The sequence below is a fragment of the Amphibalanus amphitrite genome, unplaced genomic scaffold, assembly GCF_019059575.1.
Source record: "Amphibalanus amphitrite isolate SeventyFive unplaced genomic scaffold, NRLGWU_Aamphi_draft 000499F_arrow, whole genome shotgun sequence".
In the NCBI taxonomy this organism is placed as follows: domain Eukaryota; kingdom Metazoa; phylum Arthropoda; class Thecostraca; order Balanomorpha; family Balanidae; genus Amphibalanus; species Amphibalanus amphitrite.
The window spans coordinates 301061-328609 of NW_024881993.1; the positions used below are offsets into that span (position 1 = coordinate 301061).

Genomic DNA, 27549 nt, shown 5'->3' on the forward strand with positions numbered 1-27549 from the left:
GTGGGATGGTCCGTTCTTACGGCCTTCGAAATCTCCAAAATATTGATAACTATTGCCAATGTACGATAGAGACACGGTACGGTATGGTAGCCAATGAAGCTTTGTCTACGCATTTCATCCATATTTCAAGGTAGACAGTCGTTTTAACAGCTGTCTTCTAATGAACACAAAAGCACAGACACCTACGCCTGGCGTTGAGACATTGCACCGGCACATACTTCCGAAGAGGGTCACGGCAGTCCGGAAGCGTTTAGGTAGCCGTGTTAGCGGCATGTACATTATAAAATGTACACATTCACTCACCGGTGGCCTGAACGGCTCCGTCGCCCAGTGTGGGCCCCACCGTGGGCGCTGGCGGCGGCGGTGACGGCGGGGGCGGCGGAGACGGGGCGCCGCCCTGGGTGGCGAAAATCACCTGAGAGTTGACGGCTGGAACGGGACGGGAACACGGTGCGTGAGTGAGAAAATCTCACATTACTACCGATTTCAATGCGTTTAGACATCCATTCCAAGGAAACATTTCCAAATGCTACTGCACATTTCCAAAACGAGCAGCCCCGAAAATATTGATAGCTTAAAAATATCGATTGTCCGGGAGTACCGAAACGAGTTTGTGTCATATTTAACGCATCGTTTCCCAACGGTCTCGCCCGAACTCACCTCCGGGCGGGCCGACCGGCGGTGACACCGGCACGGGGAGGTTGAGCGCCGCCGGTGCTGCGGCGCTGTACCCCGGGGGAGACGGTGGGGGTACCGGAGCCGGTGGGGCCGGGGCGGGTGCCAGGGCCGGCGGCCGGACCAGCCCCGGCGGCCGGGCCGGCGCCGCCGGGGTCGGGGCGCTCACTGCTACCACTGACGGACTGCGACTGAACACTGGTCCGGCCGGGGGGCCGCGCGCTCCCAGCTGCCGCTGCAGCTGAGAGCTCAGCCGACGTCCGAACTGGCGGCCCTGGCGGCGGACCGACGTAGATGGCGCTGCCATCTGGGTCGACGGTGGTGCCATCTGTCAAATAAAGGAAGCGGCGTCAGTTGAAGACGAATCGATCATACCTGACACCAGGTCTAAACTCTAAGGTGGGGTCAAATGAAGTGTGAATTATTGAAGGTCGTGTCAGGGTCAGTTTAGATCAGGTTAGGTCAGGATCAGGCCAGGGTTAGGTCACGGTCAGTTCAGGACAAGGCCAGGGTCAGGTCAGGGTCAGGTCAGGGTCAGGTCAGGTCAGAGTCAGAGTCAAAGTCAGGGCAGGGTCAGATACAGTTCAGGGTCACTTACGTTAGCGGGAAAAATAAACGAATAAACCTACACTTGGTCGTGTCAGGCTATAGGCACCATGTACATATGTACGAGTACTATGTACAGCTTTAGTAGGTCAGGGTCAGGTCAGCTGGGTTCAGCAGTAATGTTTAACAAGAACTAGCATACAAAATTGACAATAATAATGCCGTAATGCCAGGGACGGATGCTCACTTCCATGCATCCGTGCCACCCAATTACCAATGCTACACCCCAATACCTATAACCCGACTGCACCCACCGGTCCCATCGCCGCAATCAGCTGTGCAGACGTGTCCTCGGCATTGTCCTCTGTTCCTCCATCAGCGGTATCCTCTCCGGAGGAAATGCTGAACGAACGGACACCCAGCAGCTGAAGGAGACAACAAACGTGTCAGAGGGAATAACACGTAGGTATATAATTCATTTATTGGCAATAGACGGACAGTGGACACGGAGCTAGTATGACATAAAAATACGACGATGGGAGGGGGAAGAACACGTCAGGTGTAGCTAGTTGATTAATTCTATGGCAAAGAATAAATACTGAGCAAATATAACAGAAAAATACGACGACGGGAGGGGAAATAATACGTCAGGCGCAGTTTACTAATTCTTTGGTAAAGAACAGACACTGAGCACTGAGCATCTATGAAAGACAAAGACACGACGGTGTCAGAGATAGAGGTCATAACGTAAGGTACCTATACCTACTAAGGTTACACATAATGCCAGCAATACGCCTTTTGGGGCGACAGCCGACAAACGAGCGAGTCAGAGAGTGAACCCTGGATCTACGCTGATGGTAGGGGGTACTTCCAACTAACTTGTGTACGGCACCCTACCAACCAGTCTATAGCAGCGTGCCGTGCCAAATTTGAGCGCAATCGGCCCAGCCGTTCTTGAGATCTGAAAGCGGCATCCTGCAGGTGCGGACGTGCAGCAGCCACCCCAGGTTCTCAACCGTGACATAGGTATGGATACGTATTGCACGGTGGGTGACGACTACTCACATACCAAGAGTTTCAGCAAAATCGCCGTTGTAATTGCAAACTTATTGTAACGGGAACAAAGATGACGTCTCTTCATTTTACATTTTGGTCACCCACATGCATCGAGACTCGAGAGTAGTCCGATGTTTGGTAGAGGCCAGAAGGGATGCAGCTACCCTACACAAATTATCGCAAGTCAATCACCCTAGCCGTTGCTGAGTAATTAATCTCTCAAAAGCGTTACAGGCCGGACCAGGCCGGGTCGGGTCGATCATTCTGTTATTTTTTCCGTTATATTGAAAAGACTGCTTCGCTCGCTGCGCTCGTAAAAAAGAACACGAAAAAATGGCGATTCAAGTGTGAGGCCGCTTTGCTGCCGCCATATAGAAGTTCCAAAAACACCCAACTTTGATTGCGTTGTGTATTATTCGACACACCAAACGATCGATGACTCAGAGAAAACGATGCATGGGTCCCCTTGCTCCTTTGAATTTGAGGTAATTTCAATCAAAGCTGTGCGTAGCATAACCAGTTGCTGTAGAGAACGGTCATCGGTCCGTGTACATCTCAGTCTGAATCTTTCAGCGTCCTCCACCGCCTCCGCCTCCGCCTCCGCCACCACCGCCGCCGCCACCGCCACCGCCTCCACCGCCTCCAGGCAGCGCTAGAAAAGAGGGAGTCCAGTTGTGATTTTAAATGAAGTTTATCTTTTCACATTGAATACTCTTTTTCAGTACGAAATAAGTTTAAATTTCATGGAAATCACCTATCTCCTAACTGCCAATACAAGTGAAAACAATCGTGAGAAAGAAAATTGAAATGAAAAGTGCCTGTCTGACCCTATTATAACTTACGTGAGGCGGAGGCGGCTGCGAGCAGCCCCAGAACGAGGACAGCCAGGTACTGCGGGCTGAACCACTGCATGGTGAGGTCTGAGGCAGCCATCAGCAGCCGGCCCTATATGTATACCGCCCGGGTGGACCGATCCCCATCTGATCCCGGGAAGTGGGCCTCTCAGTGCCCCAAAGCTCCGCCCATTTCAACACGAAGTGGGCCCCACGGCGCCTCCGAAACTCCGCCCCTTCTCGGATTATTTGTGGTTACAAGTAACTGGAAATAATATGCGGAAAAACCGCATGCTGGTCCTTCCACAGCGTTGCTTCATCCAGGTACGTCTTCCGACTCTCGGGGGATGTCTGAGGCTCCCAGGTTCATTTGCGCAAAACGTCAACAGACTTGAGTTTAGCCTTCATTTGGTGCAAAATGAATAATAACATCCAGTTCATTTGCACTGTAACTGAGTATGTTACGCTGTTAAAGGGAACATATCACTATTCGGCTCAAATTAGTTGTTTGCTATAGTTGGATTTTTTCGTGTACCTACAAGTAAGACAAAATATTTTCAATCTGTGGAATAGGCAAACTATTATGGGTTTGGCAGCGGAGGCTGATAACGGGTTGACCAATCTGGGCTCGATCGGGTCGATAGGGAGCGCGTGGCGCGTGCTCAAAAAAGTGCAAATTCGCGTCATAGACTTTACATGTATAAATCGGCGTGCGAAATCGGGCGAAAACAGCCAAATTTGCCCAATTCTGTCCAAGGTTCAGTCTTCATTTTTGCATGATGAGCAACAGTATTCTTAAAAATGCAAATGTTTCAAACCATTACATTGTCATTTTTAGCGAAATTCATCGATGGCCCTCAAAAGACTTCACGCCAGTTTTCAAATCATTCTAAAGTAGAACGCATGATAATACCTACGACACGGGCAACTCGATGCGATGCATCTTATTTGCTTTATTACAAAATGCTTGGCCGTCAAAAAGCAATCAAAAGAAATGGATACCAACCAAATCGACACAGGACCAACCCAATACCCACGGGTCAAAAATTTAAAATAGCCCTTCTTCGCGTTGCGGAGCACGCGGGAAACCCTAGTATTACCTAGTTCAAGCAAACTGCATGTTGATTGGCTGAGGATTGGCCTCTGCCACAGGTGGTTGGCATTCGGAACGAGAAATGGAATTTATCCTTACCTATAAATGCCTATAGGGTGAATGATCGTTGGGCGGTAAAAGCTCCTGACTTGTGCTAGTCTCACAGTTCGCTCAAGTTACAAAAAAGCTATTCCAGTTCAAAACCCCATGTTAAAAGTGGCATATTTCCTTTCATAGGATATGTCAGTGCACGTAAGTTTCGTGTATTTCGTGTATCGTAGGTAGGTACTATTTAGGGGTACCTTTATAGATTTAAACGTTACATTTTACTCGCAGTAAGAAGCGAATGAAAATCAAGGTTATTGTCCTTTTTGTAAAAATTCATTTGATTTATCAGTGTTCCACATTTCTCACTTTTCAGTGACCTGTGCGCTAGGCGCCTTTGTCTCCACTCTCCACTATTCATATGCCATTTCCATAATATCATATCACACAACATAACCCGTCTCGCAGTGCAGCGCGGCTGACGACGATCGGCATTTCCAGTGCGCAGTGGCTGACAACTTTCCGAGAACCCGGTACTCGGCATGGGGCCGCCCGCTGCTTGTTTATCGACACCAGCTTACCTCGTCTCGCCTCACCTGACCTCAACTCACCTCACCTTTCTAGAAATTAGTTCCCTGCGCAGAGGGGCCAGCTATATCAGCCGATCTGACCTCCATTCACCCTTCAACTTTGCGCCTCTCTACAGTCGGCCCCCGACTTAATATTGCCAACGGAAAGGTGCCCCCCAGATTTGTGATTTGACTGGCGGCGACTGGTATATGGAACATGGAAGGTAGATGACACCAAGGGCAAATAGAGGCGGGGCCAGGGGTACATAACCGCTGCGCGATTCGGAGGCCTCAGTCGCCAACATGCGACCTCTTCTGGTGGTAATGGCGCTGGTTGTGGCCGTGACAGCCCAAGGTAGGCAGCAGAACGCCGAGAATTCTGTCACTGAGTTGCAGTCGATCTATGTAGAGCTATAATTCAAGTTGGAGAAATGCTACTTGATTGATGCTGGTTTGGGAATATTTTGACGCTATTTTAACGTGTTCAAGCAATTTGAAATCAAAAGGCGCTTTGGTGAATGTCTCTGTAGGCAGGTATCATCACAAACAAATTATAATGTTTTATGCATGTAACAGTACGATATAATGAACTAAGCAATAATCCACTGTTAGCTCCAGTTTTTCAATAGAAAGACACAATTCTACCGAATAGTGTTTGTCTATTTCAAACAACCTGCGGTTATATCACATAAAATTGTTCGTACTTCGGCTGTAATAAAGAAAATACATGCCTTGAGTTAGACTCGTGTGAAGAATAATTCAATAACAAAAAAGTTAACAATCTCAATGGACAACATTCCTGACCGAAAAAAAAACGTTCTCTGACAGGTGGTGGTGGCGGGGGCGGTTTCGGCGGTGGAGGCGGCGGCGGCGGCGGCGGTGGCGGTGGCGGCTTTGGCGGTTTCGGCGGGTTCGGCGGCGGTGGCGGCAGCTCAGAAGGCCCCGGGTCTTTCGGCGGCTCCGGAGGCGATTCGGGCCGGCCGGGACAGCCGGGAGGAAGTGGAGGTTTTCAGCCCAGTTCAAGACCATCCGGAGAAGATCCCGGGACCTCCCCGGCTCCGGGAGGATCCGGAAACCCCGGAGCTCCGGCGGGACGCCCCGGAAACCCGGGAGCTCCTGGATTCTGACTTCTGATAGAGGCAGTTTCTGCATTGACGAGCCCCCGTGGCTTCTAAAGCTTTTGAAACAACGAGCAAAGCAGTGTTCAGACGCGTTAATTGAAAAGGCAATACCTATTTCCAGGGTCAGGCTGGATACCAACCAGCGCGGAGAGCGGCGATGTCATGTCTGTTAAAGCAGATAATTGTGAACATGCAGCGTCTGTCCATGTCGTTATCGGCAGCATGAATGCTGAATACATTTTTAGAGGTTCACTTTGGTTTACTGCATTTCCGTTCTCTACTCTATCGATTTTTTCCCATTCCTCTCTGGAATCACACATGGCCCGACTAAATTCCGGATGCCCGTCATACGAATCATCAGCGCATGCCGGGGGGGGGGAGGAGGTGGCTCTACATCTGTAGGTTACAGAGTCCCTACCCCTTTCAGGAGCCCGACGTGTCCCTTGCAGAGATTTTGCGGGGTGCAGAAAGAAATGTTGCACCCCTATTTTGGATAGGGTGCAGCTGCACCCCCTGCACCCCCTCTTCCGCCGCTTTGATTCGGATCCTTTATCTTGCCTCAAACGCGCCACATTGCAAATATCGGACTTTCCAAATAATTTGCAAATAGTGCGGAGCCATTTAAACAGAAAAAAGTGACAACTAAAATACATGTACCTTGAACAATCAAGCACTCATTGGGTGTTTATGTGTGTTATTAGAATCAGCAGCCTAAGCAATCCAGCATTAGCCGAAACAAGCCGATCTTTTCAATTAAAAAAATCAGAACCCTGATAAGACAATGAAATATGTATTTGTAAGAAGGGGAAAGTGGGTGTATTGCGCCCTCCTAACCAATTGCGCCCACCCACATTCCCACGAATTCAATGGCATGTTCAGCATTTTGTTTTCGAAAACATTATTCTCACCACTGGATAGTTCCTTTTATGGCCCAAGCTCTCCGATGAAGCCAATCAGCAAGGCTCATTACGCCATCGAAGATATTACGGCGTTTTCTTAACTTTTTGGCAGCATTTTGAACCGTTGGCTATAAAAATAGGCGATACTTGTGTGATTTTGAGAGTGATATTTGGAAAGAAAAATCCTTTTTTCATTATATTTCACTGAAACAGTAAACATCCTTTAGCATCTTTATGGTAACTTCTACGCTTTTATTAAAAAGTACCTCAATTTTAATTGCGCCCATGGCAATTGCGCCAGGGGGGGCGCAAATAGAATAATGGTGTAGCTATTGTGTCACGACAGTATAAATGCATCATTAACTGATTGCAATAAAGAAGGAGTTTTATGTCAGGCAGGGGAGCAACCCGCCATCGTCAGTCCAAAAATTATTTCTCTCATCGAACTTATAATGTAGCTGCCATTTGGGCTATGAACTTGCGGTGTAATTGACAAAATACGGCATTTTTAACATGGACACAGGCGTGAGAGGTGACAGCTATGATACAAAGTAAAAACTGATGTCAAAAAAGTTGTAGAAGCAATACAAAATATTAATTTTGAGAGAAACGATTGAAAATATCACCGTCTAGGCGCATACGTTCATATATATCTAGTCGGTTACATAAAACGTTTTCGTTCCACTTCACAAGCGTACCGGACACAAGTAAAGTTATTTACCTGCGAAAAAAACATCGCAATTTATATCTACATTTATTATGTATCGAGCTTGATTCACATAATACATGTTCAAGTAAGCCACAATGACATAGAATGCCGGAGTGTATGCTTTCCGTCTCCTTTGCTTAGCCATGTTAAAGGACAGGGCGCAATTGGATTCTAATTGCGCCATCCCCCTGGCGCATTTTACAGCAGTTGTTGGTAAATGCGCCCTTTTGCATGTTTCTGAAAAAGCAGCTATCAGAAGCAAACGAAACTTTCTTAATTGATCGGGAGGCCCTTAAATCGTAGCCAATGAGTTCCTCTTTAAAATGGTTACCATTGCATGCTTACATCTCAAGTGGTTTTCTTACAATTAGCGTTTTTCCTTAAGGTGGCGCAATTCACCCTCCTTCCCCAACATCTTTTCCTGGAGCCCCATGTGTGCACTGTTGCATACAAGGCTGTTGCATATTTCAGTGTCAAATGATGCGCATTTTCTACTCTCCGGGTCATCCTCTGTGGTAATTCTCCAGCGGGAATCTGAGCCGGGCCTCCCGCATGTAACTATACCGGTATTTTCCGACCTATCTGACCACCATAGGGGTGGCGCCAGCGCTATATAGCGTGGTCGTACGTCCGAGTCGTCACACTCATCATGAAGCTGTTCAGGCATCTGCTTCTGTTGGCAGCGGTCCTGGTGACGCTACTATTCGCCGTCTCCGCCGCACGTGAGTGAAGCTCTTCTCAAAACACAAATTGATGTCGGTTTAGCACATGGTCCGGGTGATTTAGGTACTTGTTGGATGGCAGCTTTTCAGATGAATATCTGAAGCATGGCACCTGCATGTTTTGATCAAAGGGAGAGAATAAAGGGAACAAACCTTTGTTTTACAGAAATGCCTATTTAATTTTCTTTGCTGTTTTCAATGCCAGCTTCACTCAGGAAGATCAAATTAGAATCTGACAACCGAGCAAAATACAATAAATAAATGAATGACATCGGCTTAGTGACAAATTTAATTTTACATTACTATTGGTTCACAATCCCTGTAATCACTATGTAGAAAAAAAGTGAAGAAACATAATCGAAATATAGGGCATGCCTTCAAACGTTTTTCTCCATAGCCGGCGGTGGCGGTGGCGGCGGCGGCGGTGGCGGAGGAGGCGGAGGCGGCGGCGGTGGCGGAGGCGGAGGCGGAGGCGGAGGCGGAGGCGGCGGCGGAGGCGGCGGCGGTGGCGGTGGCGGTGGCGGCGGCGGCGGAGGCGGTATCTTTGCCAGATGGCGCCGTCTTCGACTTCGTGGATGATGGTCCAGCAATAAATGAATCTTCATCGATTCTCAATCTCTTGTTGCATGATTTACACAGTGATGTCTGGTGACTTCAATAAAATGAAAATATGGCGGAAAAAAGATGCCTTGGAATGGCAAAATGTGTTTTATGATAACCTGATTAAATTTATTCTTGTCATTCGCCTTTTAATCATGATTTGCTTCTTGATAAATAACGATCCGGCCGTCTTGTTATATATCGACATAATATAACAAAGTCTGCTGAATCCATATGTGGTCCTATAGCTTCAAGCATGCATCCCGAAGATAGGAAGACGGTAGCGACAGACAAAGCGACAAAGCGACCAACACCTAGAACACCAGAGCCAATTGCACAAAGTGCCAACACGGCCCGAATGTTGCACAATGCGTCACCCGAGAATCAAGCAGTGCAGACGATATCGGTCATCGGGCTACGACCTGACCCTGACACATTATGCTGACACCACGCTCGCACAAAGCAGTCGCTTATTCGTAAGAACACCGAGGCAGAAACTCCGTATCTCACAGGTGTGTGAACAAGTGGGACTTGCGTCGGCATTGCACTGTTCTATTCACGCCACATTAGGGCACAAAAGGTGTAATCGATAGCGGCCGAGTGGCACTTTTCAAATCGACTTTGATTCTTCTGTTTTACATCAGACGTGCTAATTACGAGTATTGCCCGTGTCAAAGCTGACTCCAGGTGACCTCGTCACTACACAAGTCTGCAGATAAAGTGCACTGTTTCTGCAAAATGAACATCTCCCATCAGCACCGTTCTGCAGAAACTCTGTCAATGACGCACATCTCGCACACTTGTGACATTGACGGATCCGGTATAAAAGACCGGCCCCGCCCGATTTTCCCCAAAGTCGGAAAGACAGAACCAACAGACGCCAACACCAGAAACTGCGTTTCTCAGCGCTTCAAGATGTTCTCGTTGACTGTCGTTTGTCTTCTGGTGGCCGGTGCTTTGGCCGAGCCTGAACCCCGGGCTTCCAGGAGCCGGTCAACTTTCGAGGAAGTCCTGACATCAATGAGTACTCGCCTCAAGTCCCAGCTCTCCGCCACTGAACTGGAGGACCTGAAGTCGGCCACTCCGTTCACCTGGTCCGCTGGGTCGCACACTCTTAGCGCCGGAGTCTACATCCTAAAATCGCCCAACTTCCCATTCCTGTATCCCAACAACTATGATCGCACCTGGACGATTGTTGGAGACGAGGGTCAGGACATCCGCATTGACTGCGGCTACAAAATTCAGTACTCGAGCTCCTGCAGTAACGACTACCTCCAAATTAACGGCGCCGTCCGCTGCGGCATCGGGCACTACGGCACCGACAGCGACGAGCTGGAGATCAGGTTCGTCACCAACCGCTTCTTCCGCTCGCTAGGATTCGTCTGCGGCATCGTGGTGCCGTCCGCTGCTACCACTACGGCGGACCCGGCACCGTGAGCTCGGCTCCCGACGAGCGAGGCTGCCGCGAGGCGCTGGGAGAGTGGTAGAGTCGGCTGCAGGGGGCTCCATATCAAAGCATACAAAATCTTATCATACAATCATCAAAACATACAAAATCGTAACATACAACGCGCAAAACCTACAAAACAGGCCGGGTAGGGGACAGTCAAAACATACAAAAGCGCAGCATACAAAATCGTGTCATACAAAATCGCAAGGTACAAAATCGTTTCACACAAAAAATCAGTGGAAAATTAATGGCATTAATCAAAGTACGCATCATACAAAACCATTTCATATAAATTTACATCATTTCGTCGTCCTTGAGATGTCAATTTTCAGTTGGATCAAAACCTACAATCTCAACTGCGCTTCAAGCGACATCTTTGTTAGAAGTTTGTGTAGTTACGAAATATTCCACTAGATGCCTCCTCTGTCAAAGCACAGCCAAGCTTTGCACGGCCAGCGTTTTTTGCTTGTTTATACAGTGAGCGCCGGTCTCGGAGCGACGGGGCGTCCCGGTGGCGCCGTCGTCCCCCTCCCTCAGACTGGGCAAGGTCTCCCCTCCCTCGGCAGACGGCGCGGCCCCAGAGGAAACGGCCAAGGCCGTGCCTGACTTACATCCCCGCTCTCTGCGGGCCGGAGAACGAAGTTGGGCTTGGTAGTTGGTACATTGAGCAGCATTCTGCTCATTTTGACCATAGCTGCCGGAACATAATTCGTAAATTAAATTGAAAACTGCAAAAGAAATTTAACTGACTTAACCCTCGCCCGTATAGGGGGGAGGGGGTCGAACGGACCCCCACCCCCATGGTTTTTCGCGAATAACTCGCGTAAAAAGCGGTTGATCACGATGAAACTTTCAGTACTGTCGAGTCAATCAATTGTACACTTACCCTTAAAAGTGCATGACCCTGTCCCAAATGAACCTTGACCTGCGGCCTATTTTTCGAGACCATGTTTGGCCGGAATCGCGATTCGGCGTATCTCGGCTCGTATTAGCCGCGCGTTTGCAGTATTTTTGCGGTTTCAAGCATTCAAACATGTGATATGATGTTGGTCCCAGGCATTATGGTGGGTGTCAAGGTCACCTGAAGATCAGGTCAGATCATTGACCTTTGATGACCTAGGTTCACTTTTTTGAGTTTTACATGTTTCTAGGCTACTTTTTGGAGCTGATTTCGAATTAAGCAACCATTTGAGCATTTACGAAGTTGTGTTGGTGTCTTCGTAACATTTTACGAAGCTGTCAGTAACGGCTGACACGTACTATGAATACCTGGCAGGACGTCTACTGATTGGCCTGACCTGACCTGACCTGGCCTAAATGCATTAAGACATCATCTGTGATCAAAACTAACACGATATTCGTGATCAGCACCCCGAAAAACCCCTCATCAACCTCACTTTACGATGTTCTAACAGGTCCCGATTTTCCAGACTTGTGGGTCATTGACCTGACCTGGAAAGTCAACCAATGACCTAGGACCTTAAATTTTTTCTCGAAGCGCTAGCTCGATCAGGGGCCAAACGGCAAGGGGGGGCTGTCCAACGGACCCGCCCCCCCCCCCCCCTATACGTTCGTGGCTGGCAAAACACCAATACGGGCGAGGGTTAACCCGGCAGTTGCTGGGGTATTTCGCCACACACCACTTGCTGGGTGGGGGTGGGAGGGGGGGGGGGTAAACTTTCCCAGCCCATAGCTCGAGAACCCATAGCCCATAGCCCATAGCTCGAGGCGCAGCGAAACGGGCGAGGCAGCAAACAAAATAACGCTACGAGAGGCTTCTGATGAGTACCTTCAAGTGGAGTTCAGAGGACACAGGTCGGTTCAAGATTATTTTAAACACCTGAAATTAGGCTTTTAATAGCATGGACTTTAAACCTCAAACTGGGCGTCTCTCGTAGCAAACTATGTCTCCAACGGACCCCCCCCCCCCCCACATATACGTTCGCGGCTGGCAAAACACCAGTACGGGCGAGGATTAAGGACTTATGTGTTTGTTTGTATGCTCTTTGAAACCCCTTCCGTGACCGCGTTTTCAGCCGCTAGCATATAATTGGGGGGGGGGGGAATTCTGTTGGATCCCCAATTGTTCAGTCCCTAACCGAACTATAGCTTCGCGAAAACATGAACGTCCTACCGTAACTAAAGAAAGCCGATGATACCCGATTTTAAGATCGCCGGTCATTAGTTGGCATTTCAATTCGGGTAAATGACTTAAGTCAGGGAAATTGTGGCCTATTTTAACTTTTTAAAGTGAGGTTGTTAGTGAGTTTTTTTTTCGGTGTTCTGATTTCGAATTTCGTGCTAGTTTTGATCAAAGACGATGTATCCGTGCATTTTGGGTAGGTGGGGTCAGGTCAGCTCAACCATTAGGCGTCACCGCCGACATCCAAATGGGTGTTTACCGCCACCAACAGCTTAGTTGCACATAAAGATGTGATGTGGACTGTGGAGTTTGTTAATGCAATAAGTGAATGAGAACTTCACTCCACAAGAAATCGTTCGGGTCGGAGCTTTCAAATTGTATTTACAAAACTTCGTCAGCGAGTCGTAATCGGGTTCAGGGGGTATCGGTCGCAAAATATGTAGCATAGACACTAAAACTATTTCTTACAATGCACAATGGGACCGGAGCGAGAACTAGCGCGACATCGGTACTTTTTCGTGTTTCGTGCCCTCTTTTCACATGAAAGGGATGACAGAATCATACAAATGGTAGTCAGTGTACTTTCGAAGCAATTCCTGATACATTTAATTAAATAATCATTAGTCATTTAATTAATTAATTAATTAACTAATCAGTTGACCTGCGTTGACCTTGACTCGGTTCGGTCATGTGATAAGATGTCATCACCTGCCGGATCAAGTCATGACGGAACCGGAAATTCCCATAAGCAAATAATGTAGCCACCAAAACCATGATGGGAATCTGATAGCCTGATGGACTATATAACAAATAAAGTGAGGGTCAGAAAAGTGTATCAGACACTCCGATAGCAGGTACGGATATTTCCGGACAAAACTTAAATATAGTTGGCACTTGGTAGCCTTGTTCGACTCCTAGGAGGATCTGTCGATCTGTTACTCTCAGCTTCCGGCCGGCTCGTGGTAACCGCGCACGGCCAGCGCCGGCGACCTGAAGTAAAAACAAAAATGCCCCTCATTTTCGATATAGCAGGCTGAAGCAGCTAAATTATACATTTTCTGAAAGGCAATTGATCGGTAAAGACCATATTGATAAAAGAAGAGCGCGACCTAGCGGGACGTTTCATATCGGCATTCTAGAATGTTTATAACAGTAAAATTAACTCACAATTTTAAAAGCACCTACAAACTTAACATTTGAAGCGTATTTATATATTCCGTTATAAGTTTTTCTTTCCATCGTGAAGCCCATGGTCTAAACATTTCTTGTTTCAAGGTCTAAAGGTTAGACCCCGAAAATATTGATAAAGCCGTCTAATATACATTTTTTCTTACCTACATTAGCTGCTACTTTTCTCCGTACGAAAACGGGTCTACGATGCTTGTCACAGAACTTTGTATTTGGGCTGATGTGGTGCTGACGCTATACACCATGGACGAAAAATATTTGCAGATTCGTGGTCCATGGAATTGGACATTTCTGAGCTACGTGGAACAGTCTAACTCAGTTCGGGAAAGGGCGGCAAATCCACCAATGTCGCGCTTATTCCGGCCGCGGTCCCATCGTGCAATGGCCCGTCTTTTTTAAGTTCAACCCTCACTGTAAACATCCTGTTGAACACATTTACAATGTTTGCTAGGTTAACCACTCAAAAACTGGTTGGTTCACATATGATTTAACCCTCGCCCGTATTGGTGTTTTGCCAGCGTCTAACGTATCGTGCGTTGTTACTAACGTCACGATTTATATTTGACCTGAGGTCAAATCTAACAACAACACTCGGAAAGGCCTTTGAAAGAGCTGTTGAATGCGCTTTTCTGTGGCGCTGTAGCTCTATTGGTTCCCGAGTTATGCGTTGAGTGTTTGGGAAAATGTTGAAATAGGCAACATTTTACCTTTGATGACCTCTGGTGACGTGACCTTTGACCCAGGAGCCGAGTTAGACGGGGACGTGAAAACGCCTCCCCCCAGCACGACACGGAAAACTTAGGCCACCAGCACGACGCGGGTTAAGTTCGACCCTCGATGTAAACAACACAGCACGATATTTGCTAGCTGAATTACTGAGAAAACTGGTTAGCGCACATTGTATTGAAGATATTTATATTTTCCAAATGTGTTTTAACCCGCGCGGGGCTGGGGGGGGTAAATTTTACCCCCCCTCGCGAATTTTTGCAATATCTCAGAAACGGCGGCGCGCAGCGCCGCCAAACCTTCAGTACCTTTTTTTACATCAATTTGACACGTTCCCTGAAAATTTGAGCGAAATCCGTCGGAAAATTTTTGAGAAATTGACGTTTTAGTGACGTCATGTTCGCCTTTTTTGCCTCAAAAACGGCAAAATTTCAAACGCCGCTAACATCTTCATTGTTAAAGGAATCAAGACGTAACAAAAAAGTTTATACGTAATTCTACTTCGTCTATCAAATGGCTATCTCGGTGTTTTGAAAACTTTGGATTTTGGCCCAAATTTTTCCAAAAAACTGACTTTTTGGGGAAAATAATTATAAAATCCAAAATTTTGAGTGTATCGAAAAAACCGGAATATATGTCAAAGAAGTGGTCTATGTGCACCTACATACCAATTTCTAGAAGAATCAGTTCAAAATGTGGGAGTTATTAAACATTTTATGACGTCACGACACACAAAAAAATTTGAAAAAATGATTTTTTTTTGGAAGTTCTAGACCTCGTACGGAAACAAAAATAGCACCATTCGATTCGCCGTGAAAAACTGCATGAGATAGACACCTTTTTAGGCCTTAACAACCAACTTCAAAATTTGACCTCACTTGACCTGATCTTGACCTGACCTCGACCTGAAATTCATCCAGAGGTGGTCCATATCACTTATTGAGTGTGCCTATTGAATTCTATGAGTAAAATGACCAATAAAACATGTGTCGCACATGCCCTTTTCTATATTTTGTTTTTGGTGACCTGACCTGACCTGACCTGACATTGACCTTGACCTCTGAATGATATTGTATGCAACGAATATTGTCTTGGTAGCCTAAGAACACGTCTTGGGCAATCAGTCTCAGTCCATGACTCCATTCTTCGGCAACTACGGTGCAAGGCCGATATTGTAGGAACTTGCAATTTGTACCCTTGACCTGACCTTGACCTTGACCTCAAACTTTAAATTAAGTACATGTTTTTAGTTGTTCGTGATGAGATCTTTCGATTTGCGTTTAAATCTTCCAAATCGGACCATTAGTTCGGGAGATAACAGGAGGGTAAAATTTACCCCCCCCCCCCAGCGCCGCGCGTTCGGCTGGAGACCCCAGCTCCGCGCGGGTTAACCCGCGCCCCGCTGGGGGTCCTGGATTTCCACGCCCCGCTGGGGGGGGGGGGTGTGTTTGAACACCCACTTCTAACTCGACTCCTGGGCCACGTAGCCATTCGCGGAAGGCGGCGTTCGAAAGAGCGCCAAAAATAATAACGAAATCACTTCGGTCACTTTTTTGGTTAGGCTAAAGGTCAGGTCACCAGTGGTCAAAGGCAAAATTTCCCCGATTTTCAGGTCAAATGTCGACAGTTTCCAAGAAGCCAACGCATAACTCGGGAACCGATATAGCTACAGCGCCGCGGAAAAGCGACTTCGATAGCCCTATTAACGCCCTTTCTGAATAATTCTCTCAGATTTGACCTAGCGCCAACGGTTTTGCCTGCAGGGGGCAAAAACTGCCAAAATAACCGATTTTTTGGAAAGTGTTTCTGCAATAACTTTTGACTCAAGCCTTGCACGAGCTTACTTTTATCAACATGACCTGACCGGAAAGGGTCATGTTGCACATCAGTCGATCCGTATCGTCGAGCTGAACACATCCAAGGCGTTTTCATCGGTCTAGCATGCCTCTATCAAAAGGTATTCGCGAAAAACTGTTAGATACTATTCGTGGCCTGAGATGACCTCAGGGGCATAAACAGGGGTCTCAGATACTATTTTCATGTTCAATGTGTCTTAGTTTCTTGTAATTCAGTGTTTGGGAGTGTTTATAATGGTTTGGTCCAAAAGAGGCGCCTTTCAATTTTCTCCCATTGACTTATAATGGGGAGGTCGCAAAATTGACCTGACCTTTGGTCATCGATATCAAAACTCTGAGATGAGTTTATCTCAGTATAGTTTACAGCGCGGAGCGCCGCCGTTTTTGGCACACCTTATAATACATCAATTCTACAGATGTTTTAAAAATTTCAGACCAAGGTCATTTAAGGTCAGGTCACCAGGTCACTTGAAGTGACCTCACCTCATGCAAAGTTTCAATGTCCGCCATAGCTACACCAAGTGACCGATCGCTTCGAAAGTTTCAACGATTGCTAAGAGCAATAGTATGTACAAAATGTATTATAAGGTGTGCCAAAAACGGCGGCGCTCCGCGCTGCCGTTTTTGAGATATTTGTGAAAAAACACAGGGGGCTGTGTGTGTTCAAACAGCCCAGCCCCCCTTCTCACTCGGCTCCTGGGCCACGTAGCGACACGCCGTAGGCGGCGTTCGAAAGAGCGGCAGAAGTAATGAAGAAATTATATCGGCCACATTTTAGGTCAGCTCAAAGGTCAGGTCAACAGAGGTCACCAAAGGTAAAATTTCGCCACTTTCTAGGTCAAACTTCGATAATTTCGACAAACCGGCGCATAGATTAGGAACGGTTTAACGTGCAGGGGCCAAAAACTGCCAGAATAGGTAGATCGGTTTTTGCGGGAACTGTTTTTCTGCAATACCTTTTGACTCAAAACATGCACGAGCTTACTTTCAGCAGCATCGTGTTCCTCTCGTCAAGGCGACGCATCGAAAGAACTATAAGTTGACCTCAAAAGTTCAACTTGAAAAATTTACTTTAGGTCAAGGTCATGACCTCATGACAAGGTCATGGCCTCAGGTCAATGTCATGACCTGACCAGAAAAGGTCATGCTGCATCAGTCGATCCGTATTGTCGAGCCAAACACATACATATAAGGTTTTTCATCGCTCTAGCATGTCTCTGTCAAAAGTTATTTGCGAAAAACTGTAGGATACCATTCGTGACCTGACATGACCTCAGGGACATAAAGAGGGGTCACGGGTACCATTTTCCGGTTCAGTTTGTCATGTCTACTTGTAATTCGATGTTTGAAAGTGATTAGAATGACGTTCGGCCAAAAGAGGCGCCTTTCAATTTTCTCCCATTGACTTATAATGGAGAGGTCGCAAAATTGAACTGACCCTAGGTCATCGATATCGAAGTTCCGAGAGATACATTTTGTGTATCATTATTATAATTATTGTATACATTATGTGTATTGTGTATACTGTTGTTTTATCAGTTGCTCAAAGTTTCAAAGTGATCAGTCACTCGGTGTAGCTGTGACAGGCATTGAAACTTTTCATGCAGTAAGGTCACTTGACGTGATATGGTGACCTGACCTTGGATGACTTTGGTCTGAAGTTTTCACAGAAGGTGTAGAAAAGATGTATGATAAGATGTGCAAAACACGGCGGCACTCTGAGCCGCCGTTTTTTAGATATTCGCGAGAAACCGGAGGGGTTGTTTAAACAGTCCCCCCCGCAGTGCGTGGGTAGGGGTATGTGATCAAGGATGAAGGTGTTACATACCTATGCACGTTTGCATCATTTACCTACATATGCACGCCCGCCAATATAATAGATTTCTCACGGTCTTGATGCTCGCTTCTCCTCGTCGCCTGCTCGGCACCGGTCCACGCGGCACCCGCAGCGTCGATAGTCGGCCGGTGCAGCGTTCAGAGGTATCGTGTTCCCGCCTGCTCGGAACCATTCCCCTCGGCACCCTCCGACCGCCCGCAGCGTCGATAGCCGGCCGGTGAAGCGTCCAGAGGTATCGTGTTTCTAAGGGACTTAGTGGCATTCCACTCTACTTCCTGGTGGCTTCCAAAAAACCACTGCCACAGCACCATTACCCCATCTGGTGGCTGACATGGTAAATACCAATTCACCCGGCGTTAACCAGAGGCATTTTGTACCTTCCGATTTTAGACGATGCGATTTTGTATGATACGATCATCTCGTTTTGTAGGTTGCAATTTTGTATGATACGCGTTTGTTTGATCTGCCATTGTACGTTCCAATTTTGTACGTTCTGATCATTGTTTGATTTGCCATTGTACGCTTTACCCATTGGACGGTAAACTTTTGTACGTTGGGATTTTGTACGCTGCGCTTTTGTACGTTTGGGCTGTCCCCTACCTGGCCTGTTTTGTAGGTTTTGCGCGTTGTATGTTGCGATTTTGTATGTTTTGAGGATTGTACGCTGCGCTTTTGTATGCTTTGATAGCCACCCGGTAGAGTCTGCACACACCGGAACCTCGGGATATTTCAGCAGGGTGAAGTAAACTATTAGGTGATGGGAAGATAAATACTACGGGGCGGCGCGTGTGTGTCTCTGATTTCAAGCATGTAATACGATTACCTATATTTAGGGCGCAGACTATTATTCATGCGAGTCTTCAATAAAAGTATGCAGATGGGAAGGTTGTGTTTTTCATGCACCTGAATGTTTTCAAACATTGTGATAAAGTGCCAGGTTTCTCTTGCCTTTCTTGTCAGATTCAAAGGCAAATGCAAAAAAATAACCCACGGAAAATCATAAACTTTAACATCAACTTTACTAGAATAAATAAAATGAGTTTGTAAACACACCCTGCAGAGATCAACCAGTATCCCAGATGTTGTCTTTCAAGATACAAAGCATGGTATGGTTACAAGAGCCAGTCACCAACACGTTGCACATGCCCATTAAAATATTTTCCTGCGAAGTGTACCGCAGTGATTAATGTGTACGGTTGGACGGTTCTGATATTGTTGACGAAGATATTTTACAATGCCTACCTTTTGCTGCCACACCGATGTTCATATTAAAATAGCTTATCATCTAACTTTTAAGAGAAATTGTCTGATGTCAGCTAAAATGGACAGATGTAACGGTAAAAAATGCAATCAAATACGTAGGTATCTCACCAATTACGAATGCCGTTGATTTATCAATTACGGTAAACGTTACGCACGCAATCCCTCACTCATATGTATAATGCCATAAGACGATTGAATAGAAAATCCTTACGGACAAGGTCAAATTGCATAAGCATGCCATTGTCATCTGTGGTAGTTATCTGTAGCCATTAGTTAGCATCAAGTTAACATAGGTAACCCACTCAACCCAGCACATTGGTGAAAATGTAGCAGGTAAAAAAAATGTTTGACGCATTGAAGTTGCGGAATCGCCACAGCCGGGCCCGAATGAAACGGACTTCTGCTTCAGATGGCGCCTTACACCTACGCCACGTCGACCGTTAACCCATTCTTCAATACAGCAACGAAGCAGCATCAGCAATCCATTTCAGCGGTGTTTAATGCGGCGTGTATTAGTTCAATGTGGCGCACAGCGCGCACATCTGTCCCCAGCGGTGTGCCGGTATAAAGTCTGTCCCCGGCCGCTGTACATCACTTCCCACTGCGATTCTGCAAGCGGTCCAGCATGTTGTTGATATCTGTGGGATGTCTTCTGGTGGCCGGTGCCTTAGCCGGCACGGCGCATCGGGTGGATGACCAGCTAATTGACGTGCAAGAACTCCACCAAGAAGGCGAAAAGCTTCGCCCAGAAGCTCGGAAGCTTCACCAAGCTCAGGAGCTGATCCTGGGAGAAGGGAAGCTAAGTCCAAGGGCTAAAGAGCTGCAACAAGTTCAGGAGCTGCACATGGAAACTTCGATGCAGGAGCCAAGGAACGACACCGGCCCAACCCCACTCCCAGCTCGAGACGAACGGATTTTGTACGTTCTGGCACCAGGTCTGTATTACATCACCTCGCCACGTTACCCTTACCTGTACCCCAACTTCGTCGACAAACGATGGCATCTCTTCGGAGCTCAAGGCCAGACCATCACCATCGGCTGCAGCGACTTTGACGTCGAGTACCACCACTACTGCCGCTACGACTTCCTGCGCATCAACGGGGTGAAGTACTGCGGCAGCGACGTGGTGGAGGATGTCACCAGTCCGGAGCTGAGGATCCGGTTTTCCACCGATTACAGCGTACGTAGGCGAGGGTTCTACTGTCTGATTACCGTGCCGTCAGTCGGTGGGACCACGGGAACCACCGCTGGCACCACTGAAACTACGACTGACACCACTACCGACACCACTACCGACACCACCACAGACACCACCACTGACACCACTACCGACACCACTACCGACACCACCACTGAAACCACTGCCAGCACCACAGACTCGCCCGCTGGTGACGAGTGCTGCGGTATAGCCAACAGCAACGGAGTTAGGATCGTAGGGGGCGCAGAAACTGAGGTCAACGAATTTCCCTGGCAGGCGGCGCTGGTGTCCTTCGGCGGAAACATGCCCTTTTGCGGAGGAACCATCATCAATACACAGTGGATTCTCTCCGCGGCTCACTGCACGGCCGGAGAGACCACAGCCTCAATTCAGGTGCTGCTAAGGAAGCATCAAACCAACATCGATGTTGATCAACTCCGCATCAACGTGGTACAGATCATACAACATCCATCCTACGACGCTGCGACGTACAGCTTCGACTTCTCCCTTCTTCGACTCCTCATCCCCCTCGACTTCAGCACGTTGGAGAACAGGGTCGCGCCTGCTTGTCTACCTGCCGGAGGCGACTTCGTAGACGTGTCAGCTTTGACAAGCGGATGGGGAACGACGTCGTCCGGAGGCTCGGAGCCTAACGCTCTTCATGCTGTTACGGTAGATACCATGTCCAACGCTGAATGCACCGCTGATCTGGGAGAAGGTCTGGTGGATGACTCGATGATCTGTGCGGATGTGGATGAGGGTGGTAGGGATGCCTGCCAAGGTGACAGCGGCGGCCCGCTGGTGACCGAGGTGGGTGGGAGATATACGCTGATCGGTGTGGTGTCGTGGGGTTTCGGCTGCGCTGATCAGGGTCAGCCGGGCGTCTACGGACGGGTCACTGCTGTGTCTGATTGGATATCAGAGAATACGGCTGGAACCAGCCTCTGCTAAGGCATGGACTGCTAGTCCTAACCACAGCGAGCTCATCTCTGCTGAGTCCTGACCAAGGCTGATGCTAATGTCTGCTGATTACTGGCAACAGCTATCTCATTTCTGACCCAGACTGAACTTAAGACCTGGAGATACGGAATGCTACCTTGTCGGTGGTGGTGATCCTGCATTTTGACCGCGACCTACAATGCTCTAAAGGTGGTAGGTATATGCTGTGTTTTCTACACTGTCCGATGAATTCTAATGTAACTTTCTATCGGTGTTTTGACAAGCAACGCCAGTTTTGTTGGTTTAACTTAACCTCTGGTGTCTTATCTATCATGTATCGGCGGTGAAAATAAATGTTATTTCTCTGCTTTGATGTGTCATTGCTTCTGGTAGTTACAAATACGCGAAAGCCGAACAGCGGCATCGTTATTCAATGTATAATTTAGTAACGGCTTAACACACTCAGGTTATTGATACGATTTAATAAAAAGCAGTGGTGGGCACTTCAATAATTCCCATCGATAACGATTATCGAAGTCTAGTTTATCGTTATTAATTATCGTTATCGAAGTAGCGTTATCGAAGTCCCCGTTTCGGTCAATCGATAACGATAACTTCATCAAATAGACGCGAGCGTATTAAAGGGAATAGTTCACCTTCAACATGAGGTTTTGAACCGAGATAGCAGTTTTGTAGATTGAACACTGAAAAATGCTATTTGGAATGCCTTTCGGTCCAACAAGCTCTGTCGCCAAAGACATTCAAGTTTTTGTTTGCACGTTTGTTTGTTTGTTTGTACGAGAAAAAATAACATTTTCACTGTTCTAAGCCCTCCTTTTTGTGTAAGCAGCTGGGTAATAATGGTGTTGTATGAGCGAATTGGTTAAATATTCATTAGAAGCTTATTCCTTTCAAATATTTTATCCTTTAGATTTCTTTCTTTTTTGACCGATAACCAAATCGTTATCGAAGTCGCTGACCTCGAAAGAGGTTATCGAATTATCGTTATCGAAGTCCCGGTCAAGTTACCAGTGCCCACCACTGATAAAAAGCGAATCAGTTTAATAATTCCCTCTCACACCTGCCTCCCACCATTCTCCGATGCATCAACACCACACTAACACTGTCCGCACCGCACTTTACTTCTGTTCGCACCGCACTTTACCGGGACGATTCCGCCCCTTATCGGCCTGCCATCTCTCCCCCGTCCGTCTCTGTCATGTTCCCAGGCAGCTGGCCTGACCCGGATGGCCACTACGCAGACAGGTCCGACAGATAATATCCCGATGATAATCTGATCTGTCAGGGGACTCAGAGAACGCCTGCTTTTTAGAAGGAAGGAATATTCGGTGGAGGGACAGATACTGCAAAAACATGCTGACATGCTAATCGTTTTTGGTTGCTAACTGACTATATTAGGGTGGGTATAGGTCACTGATGAGTTCAACTGGTGACGTTTGAATGATTGAAATGTTCTAGGGTATGTGCTGAAGCGCATTGCGTTGAAGTTGTACCGAAACGAGGTTGGAACCGCTTGGCCAGTGACCTTTATATCAGAAATTAGCTCTACTTAAACTTTACATAACATCCTCAGCACCTAAATTTTAATTTAATCGTTTGGTCAAATTTTTTAGCGATACAACAAAGATATTCCGCCTGCTTCCGAACGCGGTCGCGGCTGGTCGCGTGCCGCATTCCCCTCCAGCGCCCAACCTAGATCCCTGCTGACCCAGAGAGGACCACCTCTGCGTGCTACCGATATGAGCTATCCCCGACATCTCACGTCAGCCCCAGGCGGCAGAGGAGTCTGCTCCGATAGTCGATACACGCGCAGGGAGGAGCGTGGGAGCGGTCTGAGACGCTCGGGCAGGTGTGTTAGACAGAGTGAAATGTGAGAAGGGCACCGCCCGACGACCTGGGCGGATCGAGCCGTCATAGCGCACATAGTTGGGTCAGCTGAGGGCTGCTCAGTCAGTCAGTATGTCACCGGGATATGACAGGGCCAGTTCGAGAGTACAGGGAGGGAGAGAGAGAGAGAGAGAGAGAGAGAGAGAGAGAGAGAGAGAGAGAGAGAGAGAGAGAGAGAGAGAGAGAGAGAGAGAGAGAGAGAGAGAGAGAGAGAGAGAGAGAGAGAGAGAGAGAGAGAGAGAGAGATGAGAGGATGCTACGGCCGGATGAACCGAAAAGAAGAGGGAACGGAACGAGCGTGGAGGGCGATGAACGTTCCTCACTTCCTACCTAATCACAGAGACAAGGCCATTCGAAAAAAATCAAGATAATTTATGAATACGTTGTGTTTAGTAAAAACCCTTCATTGCAAAACATTCTTAATGTGGAGAAATTGCAACTGCTAGCCGATGCCATTGCCACATGGGCCTGAAAAGGCAGAATATCTAATGTCCAGCGTCTTGCCATGGAGACTGCAACGCAGCACAAGCGACTATCTCGAACTGCTCTCGAGCGCCGATAACGAGGACCGAGTCAGGTAATGTGTGTGGAAGAGCTGAGATATTTGTCACAGAGACTTGCCCATCGTTCATGACCGGAGGTTGCGTGAGCGAAATGGTCACTGTACTCTTGACAATCAGCGGTTATCTGCTGGTGGTTCGTGCTCATCTGTCTTGAAATGAGTTTCGATCTCTGATCTCATATGGGATAGTAGCTGGTCGTGAGGACGACAGAGCTGATTAGTTCGTCTACATAAGACCCTGAAGGAAATGGGCAACATATTGCTGATCATCTTCTGAAATGGTGCTCAGTTAGGACAACATTGGAGACCAATTTGGTGCTTTCTTGAAGCTGAACTAGCACTGTTTTGACACCGATTTGATACTAAGACCTTGCTAACTATTCTGGTACTGATCTGGAGCGGCTATGGGCTAATTTGCCTCTTATAGTCACTCAATGGTCATTTCAGCGATAATCAGTTGGCTGTCACTAATCTGTCCCATGTTTATCTTCCGATTCACTGATAATGAGTGAAGTCATGCTACCGTTGCGTGTCGGAACGTCACAACAATGCCCCGAGTGAGTGTGTCGGATAACCGTCCCACAGTCACATCAGCGACCAGGCTCGAGATACGAGCGGAAGGGAATTGGGGGAGATGACATAACCTCGATCTTTGGGTTATTCGGCGTCTGTTTGGCTCAGAAAGGTCCACATTTGAGCTCCTGTTTCACTATTTACGCGGTGCGGGCTTTGGAGAGGGATGGAGGGACGGAGGGGGGGGGGGAAGGGTTAAAGGATGTTTGGCTTAGAGTAAGTAGACTCTCATGCTCCGCTTCAGGTAGCCGAGACACTGATTGTATCTATTAGGGAAACAAGGGATTAGGCTCCGTGCTCCAATTCTGAAGAAGATGTCAATCAAGGGGGAGAAGTGCCTCACACATTAGCGACAATTTCGAACCCACAGAACGGGTGGCAAATCTGCAGCTGAGGCTCTCTAGAGCTCCGGAAGGGACTACCGCCTGAAGCTGACGTGAAGCTCCATAGACTCGCACGTTTTTGGCACTTGCCTGGCCATCAAACTCATGAGATGACATATTCATGAAAGCGGCAGTCACAACTTTCAACCAATGCTGTCAATGTTTAACCGATAAGCTGTCGCCACGACGTTTCAGCTGCCAGCTCCCCGAGACACACGAGTGTTGACTGAGCCACTGTCACTTCTTTGCAGGACAGCTGTCATCGTGCAGTCAATGCCGGTGGGCCACTGACGGCTGTCTGTGTTTATACAGCTAGCGTCTGTCCTGTCTGCCTGTCTGTCTGTCTGTCTGTCTGTCTGTCTGTCTGCTTGTCTGTGAGACAGTGAGTGGCGGTGACGAGGATATTGACGGGATGGCGATAGCAACGGGAAAATGACGGGATATGAGACAAGACGGTGACGATGACGGTAACAACAAAGGAAAGGAAGGATAATATGTGGCCGAAAATAGTCAGGAGGGGAACAGAACAGGAACATGATAGTGACGGGACGGGAACGGGATACGAAACGATAACTGAGTGAGGGCAACGGGACAGGAAAATGATGAGCATAGACAGTTGCCGTGTAACAGTTTAACGGTGCAACTTCTGCTATCATTGGAATCACCATGAGTTTAATTTATAAGAATAAACAGGTCAAGTGTGACTCTGAATATCTTTTTTCAGAAATGATCGCAGTAAGACTAAATCATGCGAAATCATTAGAGCCCTCGGGTCGAGGGTCTCAGTTGCACACAATCAAAGTGTACGTCTAAAAGTATACGTAATAGCACAATCACGAATAAGGCAATCATCGATTGGACCACACCGACACACACTCTCCGCTCATCAATCGGACTTCCTTCAACAAACTGGAGACTTTCCAACGAGGCCACCGTCTTCAATCCTGCCCTCATCGCATGCCCACTCTTTTTCCGAGCCGAGATACGTGCTTTTTCAGAGCGTTTACGCTCGAACGATTCGCACGCGTGACGGCTTAGCCTGTGCCAGCACGCGCGCGAGCCACGCACGCCCGTGAGCCGATAGCCTGTACAGATTGTTTTGTGAATGGGGGACGCGTGTGCCACATAACATGACAGTCACATAGACGAGCGCCGAAAGGCCCTGATGTTAGAAGGGTCGTTGAAGTTAGAAATAAGATAAGAGAGAGACAGCACGGTATGACATTCCCAGGTGCCGATAGGTCATGCCATTATCGAATTATTAAAAAAAGCCCAGCCCTATGTAAACACGTACCTACTCGTATGTTTGTGTGGATGTCAAATGGATAACATCCCCAGCAAATAATAACAAAACATGAGACACGCCTAAAGCTGGCTCATTCTTAACAGTAAAAACGACACGGATAGCGTCCAATGCCATTATTCATGCGCTAGGCTTACCCAAGGCCGGCTTACCTATCAAAATAAGCCGACCGATCTACTCAGCCAAGGCGTTGAGCCTCGTCCGTGTTTTGGATGCTCGGTAAAATGGCTGTTTGCCTTTTCTCATATGCTATGCAGCCCAATTAAAAATAGGTACATATGGATAATTTCGTTCCATAACCAGCTCGAGATCCATTCAAAATTTCACCTGAAATAAACGGCAATACCAAAACAAAAGAAGTAACGTTTAATGGCCGTTCAATGGCCAAACGAATTGTTACGATCGGCGATCGCCCTAAGACGATCAAGAAACGCAGCTACCTAATTAATAAAAAGAAAATGCCTACGGCCCTACAAAAAGGGTGAACTGAACCACGGTGAACTACAAACCGTTTCGCTTCCGCTGCTTAATTCAATGAGAAATCCGCTCGTAAAGCACGTTTACTGTTTCATGAATACGGAGACACACAAACCGAGTTTTTAGTTTCTCAAATCATTCATGATTGTCTCTGTCAAAGGGAACATGCATATTAAAGATAAAAAATTCATTGAATACGGCGACAACGTTTAAATGGTACGATCATTGGATAGTCACCACTCGTGATCGACCAAAGAACGGACAAGACGACTCAGGTCATAAACGCCTCGGACAAATAGAGATTTAGAGCCGATTCTGGCTGAAATGGCTCACACTTCTCTTCTTATCCCTCAAGAGCACCAATTCCCATTTCAATGGGAATGGCGAACAGAGTAGGTACGCCATTCCCATTGCAAGGCACATACATGACCTCAGAGTTACCTAGGGTTCTACTCACCACTAGAAGCAGTAGAAGCCTCTCTTTTCTCCCCATGACGTCCCTGACAGCTCCACCCCCGACCGTGCACTGCCGGTTCCCCGCCGCGACACCACTGGCCCGCTGACCCACAAATTCGGCCCATCTCTGCCCCCGGGCTACCGCCACCCCCTCCACTACCGTCCGGCACACTCAAAGGAACCTACTCCAGGCTGCCGACCGACGGATCAGCTCGCCGCTTCCTGATTGGTCGTCGCTCATGACACTGCGCTGGCTCGACCAATCAGCACGCAGGAAGCGACCGGCTCTTTCGCCCTCAATTCTCCCGACAAATTCTCCGTCTGAATCTGGTCACCCCGTGATGAGAAATGATTGACAGGGTGTGATATCGTCAGGAGAGCTACTATCGGAGAGCAATCGCTGCCGTCAGGACGTGAAG

General features: G+C 47.6%; 3 protein-coding genes across 3 annotated transcripts; 2 read left to right on the plus strand and 1 right to left on the minus strand.

Moving 5' to 3' along the window:
- Positions 1-295: 295 nt before the first annotated feature.
- Positions 296-27280, minus strand: LOC122392763 (basic proline-rich protein-like). The gene is made up of 4 exons (XM_043388028.1): positions 27132-27280; positions 1536-1646; positions 661-1003; positions 296-429 (listed from the first exon to the last, which is right to left on the minus strand). The coding sequence occupies exons 1-4, from the start codon at positions 27165-27167 to the stop codon at positions 296-298; spliced, it is 624 nt and encodes a 207-aa protein (XP_043243963.1). The 5' UTR covers positions 27168-27280.
- Positions 9629-18952, plus strand: LOC122392735. The gene is made up of 2 exons (XM_043387965.1): positions 9629-10350; positions 18763-18952. The coding sequence occupies exon 1, from the start codon at positions 9649-9651 to the stop codon at positions 10303-10305; it is 657 nt and encodes a 218-aa protein (XP_043243900.1). The 5' UTR covers positions 9629-9648; the 3' UTR covers positions 10306-10350; positions 18763-18952.
- LOC122392734 (coagulation factor IX-like) lies at positions 19944-21836 on the plus strand. The gene has a single exon (XM_043387964.1). It carries the CDS (start codon positions 19957-19959, stop codon positions 21478-21480), a length of 1524 nt encoding a protein of 507 aa, XP_043243899.1. The 5' UTR covers positions 19944-19956; the 3' UTR covers positions 21481-21836.
- Positions 27281-27549: the final 269 nt, after the last annotated feature.

What these genes read in the sequence shown, in the direction of transcription:
- LOC122392735 (XM_043387965.1), top strand. Translation starts at nt 9,649, where the DNA reads ATGACGCACATCTCGCACACTTGTGACATTGACGGATCCGGTATAAAA.
- LOC122392734 (XM_043387964.1), top strand. Translation starts at nt 19,957, where the DNA reads ATGTTGTTGATATCTGTGGGATGTCTTCTGGTGGCCGGTGCCTTAGCC.
- LOC122392763 (XM_043388028.1), bottom strand. Translation starts at nt 27,167, where the DNA reads ATGGGGAGAAAAGAGAGGCTTCTACTGCTTCTAGTG. An exon ending in GGCTTCTACTGCTTCTAGTG is followed by an intron (nt 1,647 to 27,131) that starts GTGAGTAGAACC and finishes TGTCTCCTTCAG; the next exon opens with CTGCTGGGTGTCCGTTCGTT. An exon ending in TGATTGCGGCGATGGGACCG is followed by an intron (nt 1,004 to 1,535) that starts GTGGGTGCAGTC and finishes TTTATTTGACAG; the next exon opens with ATGGCACCACCGTCGACCCA.